This window comes from Bolinopsis microptera, chromosome 5, assembly GCF_026151205.1.
Source record: "Bolinopsis microptera isolate Bmic1 chromosome 5, MBARI_Bmic_1.0, whole genome shotgun sequence".
NCBI classification, from domain to species: domain Eukaryota; kingdom Metazoa; phylum Ctenophora; class Tentaculata; order Lobata; family Bolinopsidae; genus Bolinopsis; species Bolinopsis microptera.
Genome location: NC_087076.1, coordinates 18,748,525 through 18,761,252, shown reverse-complemented (window position 1 = coordinate 18,761,252; position 12,728 = coordinate 18,748,525). Strand labels below are relative to the sequence as shown.

The following is a 12,728-nucleotide window of genomic DNA, read 5'->3' as shown; positions in this document are numbered from 1 at the left end:
ATTAGGTGACTACGTATAAAATAACCAATATATGTACTATCACCATAGTAATGTTTGAAAAGAGAAGAAAGCGATAACAATATTACATATAAATAAAATAAGCCATCAGCGATGATAGCCTCCAGAAGAATGAGACTGGCTGGACATGTAGCCAGGCATGACGACCTTCTGGCAAACCAACTTCTGTTCTGGGACCCTCAGCATGGATACAGGAGACCCATATTCAAAAACCCGCATTCTCGCATTCTAAGAATGTAGGAAATTTTTAAAAGTAGGAAATTTTTGACAAAAAGTAGGAAATTCGAGAGCCAACTCTGAGAATTTTCGATAATATTTCAGTAGGAATTTAAGTGAAAGAGCAGACTAAAAGTTGCTGGACCGTTATTTAAATGTCCTCAGTCAGGGATCCACTGATCCAGTCTATCAAATTTCGTTTCACAGACCAAAGTTTGTTGCTATTAGCTACAAAATCTGTGCATCAAGTAACCACTAACCAGATGCTAATTATTGGGGCATTTTCGCGTACACGACATAAATAGTTGTCATTATTACTTTATTAACATTTTACTATCTACTCATCTAGTCTATGAAACGGGCTTGAAAGCAGAAAGTGATGGTAGTAGATGAGAAAACATTTTTGCCAAAATTATAAACTCTTGATACTTCATGCTGTCTCCTATTTCGTGCTTTAGTTAAGCCAAGTGTTTAGGGATTCTAGAATCCAGACAATTTATCCCAATAAAAATTGAAATCAGAAAATAGTATGCTAAAATCGTTCTCCATTGTCAGATTCGTTCCAGGAGGCCAAATCTAGTTTAAATTTCCAAAATTTTCGGGGGCTTCGCCCCCAAAAGTAACCTAGGATTATCTATTAAAAAGCATTCCGGGCCAGGCACGTAGACAGGGGGGGGGGCTAGGGGGGGGGGGGGGGGGGGGCTAGGGGGGCGGCAGCCCCCCCCCCCGGAAAAAATCGAACCCCAGAAAAAAGATAAGCCCCCTAGTCCCCATGGTCGCCTGGTAACTGGGCTGTGTTTATGACTGCAGTCAGTCAAAGATTTGAACTGTGGATTAGTAAATATCTGTCATTAAATCCAAGCAAACATTCTAGAAGACTTCTATAAATAGTCAATAGTGTCCCCTAGACCGTAGGAAATGTAAAAATCTTAAGACGATGAGGCCTGAGTAAGTCGTAAATTCTGATTGGAGAATGCAGATTGCTGTTGTGAAGTTACCAAATTTACGTGAGTACTTGATTCTTTTCAATCCCAGTTTATTGCTGTCCTACAAATTTCTTTAATGCCAAATGTCGTCTAAAACACCCTGTTTCGCAAAAATTTTCCGGGGGGCTGCGCCCCCCTAGCCCCCGCCAAAGGGGCTCCGCCCCCGCCAAAGGGGCTGCGCCCCCAGACCCCTGCCACAGCTTGATCGCTTCGCTCGCTGCGCAGATGGATTGGACACGTCGGCTCGCCAACAGCCCCCCTCAAAGAAAAATCCTGGCTACGTCCCTGTTCCGGGCCCTAAAAAAGTAAAATTGAGAATCTGGAATCCACCATGAAAAATCTTTGAACCGCGCGAATACAAAGACTTTTTATGCGAGCGAAGCGAGTGGGCCACAGAAAACGAAAAAATTGAGAATGTAGGAAATTAAAATGTTTTTGGATATGGGACAGGAAGGAGACCGGGGAGGCCCCACCTTACGTTTCTGGATATGCTAAAGAAGGACACCAGCCTTTCCTGTGTTGAAGAGATAAGATCTGTTATGCTTGACCGCCACGTGTGGCGAGGAATTGTAGTTGCTCGGACCAAGAAGCCGACTTAAGTCAGTTAAGTCAAATAAAATAATGTTCAATGTTCCCACATCGGAATGCCGCATCCCATATCGAATGATCGTGAAGCCTAGATCCCACGCTCCATGTAATATCTCTTTTCAGTTTCACTGTTCCTGAAGTGGGAAAATGTGATAGCTTGTTTTTCAAATATAGCAAATATAACAATATTCCTGACCGCTTTAAAGTGATGATATTCATTGTACACGTTCTCTGGACAACGAGTAATACTAATAACTTTCGCTTCTACAAAATTGCTGTTGGGCGGCTTGGGCCTCTGGTGGATAGGCGGCAAGCCAATGGGATCACAAATTGTGTTTTTGGTCATTGTGACACGAAAGTCTAAACGTAGATGAAATGCATTTTCTCAAAACCGAATTCAGCCGGATATTCGATCGGCTCCTACATTTTCTCCATTCTCACAGTCACTATCAGCGCTCCCACAGTCGCACTAAATCGCTCGCCCAAATTTTTAAAAAATCTTGTGAAAAGGCCCTGAGGGTATGAAAGTAATCTTAAAACTTTAAAAGATGTATTTTAGGACGCTGATTCCGAATCACCCCCGGCCCCATGACGTAGAAGGGTAAAAATGCTTCCCTGGAGAGTTATGGGCAAAAAACTATTTTGGTCACGTGACAGTCCTGTAAAACACGAATTCGATTGTTTAGGATTAGGGTTGTGGTCAGGGTTAAATTATGGATAGCTTCGGGGTTATGGTTAGGATTAATATGTAAAACCGTATTGTTCGGCTGCAAAACCATAAAAACCAAAGTAACGTGATAATTTTTGGCGAGCGATTTAGTAAGATCCCACTATCAGAGTGAAATTTGAATTAAAAACTGTCGAAATTGTGTTGTTTTAGAGGGTGAAAATGAAACATTTGATCACGTAAAGAATAGCCATTGCGACTGATAGGTGCGGTAACAATAGGTTTACTGGGCCGCGCTCAGCCTGTCATTCTAATCACTATGTTTATGAACATGATAGCCTGAGGTCCCCATGTAACAATATAATAGGAAAAACTAAAATTCGGAGAAAGAACGTGCTAAATAAAAAGTAAATCACTCGACAGTCGATCTTCGAAATTGTTCTAAAAGGGCCCCCGACAGTTGAAACCAAATTGAATCGATGTATTTTTTGTAGGTTTACAACCTATGGAACATATATTTTAAGAGTATCACCCGTTAATGTATTTTCGGACGCTGATTCCGAATAACCCCCATGACATAGGGTTAAAATGCTCCCCTAGCGAGATATTGGCGCAAAACTGTCTCGATCACGTGATATGACCGTATAAGGAAGTTAGCCTAATTTCTCGTTAGAGTTAGGGTTCCAGCACATGCTTTTGGTAAGGATTGGGTTAGGGTTATGATCAGATAAGAGGGTTAGGGTTCCGAATAGTCGTTCAGGGCCAGCTATAGAACGGGTTGAGAAAGTCACGTGAGTCGAGTGTAGAGTGATTAATCATCATCCAAAATTCGGCTGCGCGGCCGGCTCCGAGTTTCGATTTCTTGTCAATGTCATACGTTGTATGACCCGCCGCGCACCAAGTGCGCGGCTCCCCCTGTATCGTCGAAGACGATATATAATAGTGAAGCGACAGTGTCACAGTGGGGGTCACCACGTGATACAATCGATTTCGGCGTACATTCGATCGATATACACAGTGGAAAATATCTGGATTTTATTCTTGCATAAAAGCGATAATGCAATTATCGCGTGTTTATCGCCCAATATGCGATTATCGCGTGTTTATCGCCTAACATGCGATTATTGCGCACGATTATCGCCTAACATTGGCGATTATCGCTAAATGCACGATAATCGCCATTAAATAGTGATAATCGCTAAAATCTGCGATGATAATGCAATAGTGAAATGATGAGTTAATTTTGACATACTGTGAGTCATATACTGCATCAACATTCAACACTGCACTGAATCAAAATTATGGTTGAACAGCAATAAAAAATATTATATTTGATATATATATTAAACCTTGTGCCTGACGCCGCGCGCAGCGGATCCTGCATTTTCATTTTGAGTTTGACCCTGGCCTCACAATTCCATTTTACAATCAAACTATAACCTTCAAAGGCGAAAGTAAACACAAGCATCAACATTTCATATTTCCAATTTCATTCCTCTTCCCCCTGTTTAACGGACGCAAACGCTATTTACGAATGACCCCTGGGCCCCTACGACAAACCCGAAACCATAAACATAAACTTCTATTCAATTTGTAATTCGAAAATTATCTCATAATTCCGTTATGGAAATAAATCTTATACATGAATAAGAATCTGAATCAATACATATTGTTCATTCTGTCTGCCGATGGCAATTATATCAATATTATATTCAAATAGTACACGGAGTTCATTACTGCATTTCAAGTTTGCCACGCGCGGTGAGCCGCGCACTTTTGTTGGATTTGAACTATACGAAAATCAAATTATGAATCGAGCGCTACTAGGGCGCTCACTTAGCGCTTAGTTACCAGCCAACTTTACTTGTTATGATTTGTACCTCTTAGTGTGACCTGGATCAGAATATTTTCTTCGACTTCAGTTTTCAAAAGTGAGAGTGCTTGGATCGAATATAGATATATCTCTGTAAGAGTGTATAAGATGTTACAACTTACACACGTGCGGTAATCGGTATCATGTCACCAAGTGACTTGTCTATTGTCGTTACCAATGGCCACACTATTCACCTAATACCGTAATCTGCTTGACAGCTCGATCGAATTAAATGATTGCATTTGTTGTTATAAAGAACGAAATTAAGCACGTTCATATCGATTATCACATTAGTGAGAACATGAGTGGAAGCAGGACAGAAATGTTCGCAGGGTTAACTGTAACACGACAGTTAAGACCACTTGGTTCCGATGGCTTCCGCAGGAGATGTTGGTTGTAAGTTATTATACATCGAACTTGTTTGTTTCCTCTTACCTACATTTTTGCTGACTCGACCTGCAATCTGCACGAGTTGTAAGTGAAATTATATAAATCTTCTAATTGTAGGTATATTAAAGTATATTAAAATGTAGGATTTTTTCCGATTTTGACCCGGGGATATACTTTAATATACTTTAATATGGTTGGCCCCCCCCCCCCCCCCCCCCCCCCAAATTTTACTCTTCAGGCACATGAGAGCCAGGTTCCCTACTCTCGAAGCGGTTCCCGAAATAAAACGAGCTGTGGCACGTTTCTGCCATATCGAGGGTAAATAAGTTTTTATCACTTGCCATTGCCTCACTTCTTATTAGGAACTAGAGAAGTTCTCGCAAAACATCATGGCTTAACAAATGACAACTATGATCGATATATCTTTTGTAAAAATCGTTCTTTAATCATTAAGGAGATGAATACATTTCAGAAAGTGGCGTACACTCTGATTGGGTGAGGGAGGTCCAGCTACGATATAAGAAATATGCTGTTGACAAGAAATGCAAGAGGAAGGGGGCAGCAGTGAAGCAGAGAGCAGCATCGGATCATCCCCCAGTTACTGCTGCTGGTACCCAGACAGATCCACTGCACGCATTGCACTGCAAGGTAAGCTGCACCTGTATCACATATGAACAATCAAATTTCATCTGTCATGATATGAGATCCACTGAATCCCTGTTGAAACAAAGCTGTTAAAATAGTGATATTCAGGATTGTGTGACCAATGCCATGCGGCATGTCCTGGACGAAAAGGCGGCGGAAATTGCGGAGATGAGGACCAATCTCCTCCTCCACCAAGCACCCTCTCCGACCCCAGCACCCGTCAGGTAGCATAGCAGAATAAATATGACCCGGTGTCCAATGTTTTTGAAATGGTTGAAAATCGTCATTTAGTATGCAGTTTAATTCCATTGTAATGTTATTGCCAGGGTTATGTAATATGTTTGTACCCAGGCTAACAATATTTAGTCAAATTTAAAACTGATATATAACACATCTAAATATTGCAGCAGTATCCTGATCAGAACCCCTGACCCCATCCGCTCTCGCTCGCGAACTCCCTCCGTCAGTTCAAATGGGCCAGGGTAAATTTTTAAGCCATAAAAGTAAATGAGTTAATGTATGTGGTGTTTTGGTAAGTCAACTAGTTATTTTATTGATAAGAAAGGACTCTTATGAAGATTGGCGATGCGTTATATCATTTGTGATGAAATCTTAACACCATATTTATTTCAGACCGTCCCGTTCCAGTCACGGTACACCAGTCTGTGCTGTGCAACCACGATCACGGATTAATTCAGCAGCATCCAGGTATTAGGCAGTGAACCCCCCTCCTGGCTCTCCCTCCCTGGCCCTCCCTCCCTGGCTCTCCCTCCCTGGCTCTCCCTCCCTGGCCCTCCCTCCCTGGCTCTCCCTCCCTGGCCCTCCCTCCCTGGCCCTCCCTCCCTGTCCCTGCCTCACTCATTCTAATTTCAGTATCAGTGCGGACAACTGGGGGCCCGAATCTGTCATTAGAAGCCAGAGTCCGCATGGCTGCTGAGAGGAAAAAAAAGGCCTCTCAAAAGAAGCTCACTGCGACTGAGATTTTCCGACAGCGTTGGGGAGGTTCAGTTTAACTATAAAACTTGTAAATACACTGAATTTATTATTAATTTTTGAAAAATTATGTGATGTTTGTTCCGTGATACTAACTTTTTTTTGTGACACTAATTCATTAACTCTATTTGTGATACTAATTTATTAACTAATTTTATGATACCAATTTTGTGACACTAATTTTGATAGACTGTGGGATACTGAAGGGAAAAGAAGCAGTTCTAACGAGCTCTTCTCAAACACAAGGATATATCTTGTGAACTTGGCTGGTATATATGAAACATTTGACACGGAGTTGTAGAGTGAGCTATGTGCCTCGCCAGGGCTAAAGTAGTGAATGACCTTGCTGTACGGCAAGTTAAACAAGGATCTGAAACTACTAGGTTCCGTACAGGCTCAACTCTACACCCGTGCCAATATGTTCATATGAAAGCCTCTTGATTTATACTAATAATTCTTTAATTCTTTTTGCTCGCTTTCTTTTCACCCTTCCCCCTCTCTCGATATTTCATCAATTATCACATCCCAACATTTGAAATGTTTTCAAGTAAAGTTTAGCCTCAAGGTTTCTCTTTCCCATAAAGCTGCAGCACATGATAAAAATGAAACTAAAAGTGGTGAGCTGTTAGCAAGACGTACCCCAGTAGCCTACTGTGATGGACAGGAACTGCTAACCAAAACACTTATAACCTTGAAGAATACCGGTATTTCAAATTTCTAGAGATTATAGAGCTGTTTACAAAAAATTAATTTGATTTAAATAGGTCAAGGTGGGCAGTTCTTTTAGCGGTTTTTATCACATAGTTCATTAACAGCCAGCTGAATTCTATATATTCCAGGCCAGTTAGATGTGGGAACTGACAAAACTATACATGTTAAGCTGTTTGTAGACGCAGACACGAGCTCCACTAAAGTGGCAGTCAATGTGCTAAACCAGCCTTCGTGTAACAGCTCGTATGCCCACCCAATGCTGGTGTACACCGAAGCTCCGGACCATCGCAGGAACATGGAGGTCATATTTAAGGTATTTCTTCATGAAATCTAGACTTCAACTTGAGCTTATTTGTATTAACAGCTTACACTTTAAAAACTGGACAGGCATGAGACAGATAACATTACAGGTGGTTAACCGGGACCTACCACAGCTCAAGAACTTTGTCTTCTGTGGAGCACATGTGAAGATGATTCTCTGTGCAGACACAAAGGCACTGTGGGCTATGCTGGGTATGGGCAGCAATGGGACGTTCCCCTGTCCACTGTGCGAGGTACATAAAGACCTGATGCAAGTACCCAGAAGCCAGAGAGCTCTCTGCAAGCCCCGAACTTTTGCGGGAATTATGCAGAACTTTGATGCTAATATGAGGTACTTATAAACTTATAATACCAGTCATTAACTCGCTGATTGCAGCTCCTTCATTTCACAAAGTACAAACATTTATCTCGATGTATATTGTATACCATGTATGTATTTCGATAGATGTATACCATTTCTGTAAACTGTTAGTATCGAGTTTTTCCACATCAGAATGACTCAGTGTAACCCGAGATCCCAAGCCCAGTTTATGAATGTTGCTTCACGACCCATCACAGACTGTTTCGGGGAGGATTCTGATTATCTCATAAACTGGGTCGCTGTTCCGTTCTTGCACATAGTAAGTGATCGAAGCTCACAGTTTTTTATTCGAACACCGCTCATGCTGTTCCTGATATGTGGCAAATAGAACTAGGTACTAGAATTATTTGACTGATTGTCATGACTCTTGATACTTCCTTTAGAACATCAAAGTCGGGACTTTTCTGTGGACAGAGTACGGTAAACTGTGCGAGGAGATAGACTTTGTACTCGCTTGCAATGTGGCAGACGGGTTTCTTCCCAACAGCTACAGCAGTACGACAGACTTTGGAGCCATGATTCTGCGCATCGAACAAGGTAATGTAGATTCATCGATGAATGTATCACTTCATTATTGAAAAATTGGAGGCTTTGCAAACTGATATATAATGAGTTGAAGAAAATAAGTGTGGCACTGTACATTTTAGGTAACCGTGTGGCCTCGAAGTGCAACAGTGGGCCCCTTTCCTCGAAGTATGAGCAATATTTGAGGGGCATCAATGTCACTCCTGAGGCATACCATGGTGTGTCCCTGACCGGCGTGAGAGCAGGATATTTGGTTAAAGCCAATCACACTCAATTTTGGACAGACCACTTCTATAAAAACGAGTAAGTTCTGTGAGATCAGTGCGATTTAACTCATGTTACTAATGGTTGTCGTTTATAGTGAAATAACTACCACTTTTTACTTGTGATTGAAGGCTAAAATTCTGTATTGATAACGAGCTTCTGTGACTGACCGATTCTGTGTTGACAGGAAGATAAGACCACAGGACAAGCTGCACTTTCAGCAACGGCTCCTTGCACTGGATCGCATTAAGTCCTCGTATAGAGATCTCTTAGTTCTCGGTGGCAAAAGTGGGAAAGTGAAGAGTCCCCGTGAGATCGAAACTCTTGTCAAGGCCAGGGACCTCTTCTTGGCAGAGTACCGAAAGTTTGGTCAGTCCACATCGGTGAAGGTATTGTTGTTATCTCTTATAGCTTTACCTGTTGTCTCCAACCCCTAAATAGCCTGGAAGAAAGTTATTTTCATGACATATTTATAAGAAACTCCGGCCCAACCGAACTCTTAAAATTGCAACATCATTTCAACACCACCTCCACCAGATACATCTCCTTGAAGACCACTTTTTGGAGCAGATACAGCTCTGGGGGATGTTTTCTGGATCTTTCAATGAGCAAGGTGGTGAGAGTACTCACTCCCTTTTTAAGAATCACGAACACATGACAAGTAAGAAATAACTTGGGCTTTTAGAATTAATTGAGTTTGAGATCAAATTTTGATTTCCACACGTTGAATAGTAGTGTGTAAGGGGTCGTTCATATATTACTTAACCATCGAAGGTGAGGGGGAGTACATAATATGTGGACGACCACCACTTTAATACAGAAATGTAAGCAACATAAATTTTCAGACCATGTTCGTAATGACGAAGACCGAGTTGTGAAAAAGTGCGAGCTAGCAACACGGAAATACCTGTTGAAAGTGAAATCCAAGCTGTGTGACTGAAATGGGTCAATCATGATGGATTTAGTGTTTGGGACAATCTGCTATATGCCTAAAATTGAAAGATTGTTAATTTGGTGATGCTTCACCCTCTGTTCATATTTTCTACTTGATCAATAATGATATTCGCCACATATTATGTAAAACGCCGCTTATGTTTTGCCATTAAAATTTTTTCGTTATAGTAGTGACTGCGACTGAAACCGCGCATCACGCAAGTTTTTGTCGCCGCGCGAGGGTGATTCAATTTTGTCCACTTCGCCATAATTCTCAGAGGATGTAATTTGACGAGTGCGGGACAATTTTGAGCGCAAGGAATCACTTGAATCGAAGATAACGATTGAGCTGACAATTTCTCCGGTAAAAATTAGACCTTAGATAACTGAATTGGGATGACATCGGAAATAACTCTGATGCGAGCAGGAATACACTATGTCATACTCATAGCAGTAATACTTAGACGTGAATATTAATATCCGATGGATCAAATTAGTGTATATGTTATCATTATTATATATATAAAGTGTGCCTCACTGGGGCACCCTTAAGTAACAGTTCCAGCTCGATAGGCCTCGTAACCGGGATGGATAGAGACAAACGAAATACATCATCTCGTCACAAGCAATCAGATCTAAGTTAAACGATAAGGCCAGGACATACTATGAGCATTGAATTAACTGTCAAAATGGTAACCTGAGCCCTAGAGGTGATCACATGCTATAAGCCTAACGGAAAAGTATTCTAAAAATATAAATCTAATCGTTAAGTTAAACACATTTGAAAGCGGCTGTCAGATAATATAAACGGTTCGGGATGATGGCTGTCGAGGTTCGGGCATGACGCGCCCGGCCGCACAATAAGCGGTGACTAGGGAAGTCACAACAAAAAGTCCCCTCTCAGTCTAATCTGAGCTCTCGATATTTTGGAAGAATTCTGGATTCTAGCTAGAAATAGGTAAATTAGTCAACGAACATGAGATGAATCATATATTAACTTAAAGATGAAAACCCGCTAATCAACGTTGACCAAAATTAAATTATGTGGGCTTACAATTGAATCATATAGAGTAACTATTTGATCATTTGACGTAGCCATTTTGTCAACGCAGCATTTTGTCAATTTGTCAACTCTAAATATTCGACTGCTGTTAATCTTTTAACTTTAATTATAAACTTATGTTACCACTGAAAATCTGAAATGGCTCCAGTAGATCTGTAGATGTGGCAGCTAGGTTCTCGTTATATACTGCGATAATCGCAAATTGAGGCGACAATCGCACGATAATCGCATAATGAGGCGATTATCGCACAAGGGGGGGCGATAATCGCAAAATGAGGCGATAACCGCGCGATAATCGCAAAATGAGGCGATAATCGCACAAGGAGTCGATTATCGCGCGATAATCGCGAGGGAGTGCGATTATCGCTGCAAAAATAAAATCTGCGAAATGGCCAACATTTTCCACTGTGTATATTCGGATACGGTGCGCGCCGCGCAATCGAGCATTTTGGCTCGCGCGAAAAATGAAAAGTTTGACCAACAGAATAGCTATGAAACTAGCAATAGCATCAAATAAGGAAGAAGTTTTACTTAGTTGATCACCCCCAAATCACTTGGTGGCTGGTTATAGTATGTTTTTATTGTTTATCATGTTTTTTAAACCGTTGCATGAACCGTTGTGAACAATCGCATCTGTGAGCAGAGGTTTCCGCATTTCTCCTTGGAAGTAGAACGTGTTGTTATTCCACAAACAGAGAAAACCTGAAAACAGGTCCCTTGTTAAAACCGCTCAGACAATAATCTGAAAAATTAAAGTGTAATCAATTATTTCATAACGCCAATTAAAAAGTTATTGAATTTTCGTTGATTGTATTATTTTCACAACATCATCAAGTGAACAAGACGCGTACACAGTAATAACATTTTTAAATTACCCGAAACAGATTTGAAGTTTAATTGTCTATGACCGTGCTGTTTAATAATATGATTGAGTTGTCTTCCAGTTGATCTCGATATTACCCTTTGCTTCTAATTTGGTATCTTAACCCGTATTATTAGCCTTGAGGAGAGAGCAAACAGGTTCCTTCGCAAAGTCATCCATCTCTAGAAACTGAAAAATTGTGGTCTAATAAAATGTCTGACTACTTTCCCTGTAAAACAGAAGCTTTCTGTGCAGATTTAGAACATAAAAGTCTTTAGTGCTTGAAACTGCCGATAGACAAAGTCGTAGAGTGCAAAAACCCATCAACTACAGAAACCGCTTGTTCAGAACCTACCTATTGAAAAGTTCAGAAGTGGGCATCTTCACGGTCATCACGCAAACTGCGGACCACCTCCTTGATTGCAGAGAAGGTTTCTGCAGTTTTATAACACCACTTTGCTTCCAAGGTAAGCTGCTCCATAAACTGAACAATATTTAATTACATAGGTAAGGGCGCAAAACAATAAATTTTAAATGTTTGCCCAATATTTGAGAAATGATTCCTGGAAAGAAATTCAGCAGTAGGATATTACCTATTCCATTTATCAGATTTCAATATTTGCTTGGTAATACTCCCTTAGATTACACCAGTACGGAAACAGATCTTGGAGTCGTTATAAATCAGGGCTTTCGTTTTGAAGAACACATAACTAAAATATTGTCCAAAGCTAACCAAAAATTTGGGCTGCTGAAACGCACTTGCTCATTTGTCCATGTGAGACGAAGAAGAAATCTATACCTTGCACTTGTTAGAAGTCGATTTGAACACTGTTCCCAAATCTGGCGTCCATTTAATAAAACGCAACTAGATAAGTTGGATGCTTTTCAAAAAAGGTGTATTAGTGGATTTTTGATGAGGAATTCACAAGATATCAGTCCTTTGAAAACTATACTTACAAATGTCATCAATTGAAAATCCTTCCTCTCAGCAAGAGGTTTGAATTGAATGACCTGACCTTGTTTCACAAAATAGTCAATGGTGTACCTATGCACACAAGAGCTTCCTAATTACTTACAACTATACAAAGGAAGCACACGCTTAAGATCATGTCACCATGACAGCCTAAGTTATGTAACGACTCTTGTTCAAACACTGTGTAATAGCAGTCTCCTTAAGAAATCATTCTTTTATCGGACACATCTGCTCTGGAATAAACTTCCTCTCGAAATAAGAGACCATAGCTGTCCTGATATCTTCAAGGCCAAACTTAAGGATCACCTATGGTCGGAAATGCTACCCACAGATCCAAAC

At 40.8% G+C, this 12,728-nt stretch overlaps 2 protein-coding genes and 1 long non-coding RNA gene across 3 annotated transcripts; 2 read left to right on the top strand and 1 right to left on the bottom strand.

Moving 5' to 3' along the window:
- Positions 1–4,643: 4,643 nt before the first annotated feature.
- Positions 4,644–6,320, top strand: LOC134815515 (uncharacterized). The gene is made up of 7 exons (XM_063824054.1): positions 4,644–4,744; positions 4,977–5,056; positions 5,211–5,386; positions 5,492–5,607; positions 5,791–5,865; positions 6,017–6,091; positions 6,257–6,320. The coding sequence occupies exons 1-7, from the start codon at positions 4,650–4,652 to the stop codon at positions 6,318–6,320; spliced, it is 681 nt and encodes a 226-aa protein (XP_063680124.1). The 5' UTR covers positions 4,644–4,649.
- A 644-nt stretch (positions 6,321–6,964) lies between these two features.
- LOC134815720 (uncharacterized) lies at positions 6,965–9,514 on the top strand. Its single transcript, XM_063824295.1, has 9 exons — positions 6,965–7,080; positions 7,216–7,400; positions 7,498–7,739; positions 7,902–8,028; positions 8,153–8,306; positions 8,417–8,597; positions 8,746–8,947; positions 9,096–9,219; positions 9,404–9,514. Exons 2-9 carry the CDS (start codon positions 7,344–7,346, stop codon positions 9,496–9,498), a joined length of 1,182 nt encoding a protein of 393 aa, XP_063680365.1. The 5' UTR covers positions 6,965–7,080; positions 7,216–7,343; the 3' UTR covers positions 9,499–9,514.
- Positions 9,515–11,012: 1,498 nt separating this feature from the next.
- On the bottom strand, positions 11,013–11,899 carry LOC134814592 (uncharacterized). Its single transcript, XR_010160183.1, has 3 exons — positions 11,772–11,899; positions 11,430–11,605; positions 11,013–11,256 (listed from the first exon to the last, which is right to left on the bottom strand). It is a non-coding gene; the product is annotated as an uncharacterized LOC134814592 (long non-coding RNA).
- Positions 11,900–12,728: the final 829 nt, after the last annotated feature.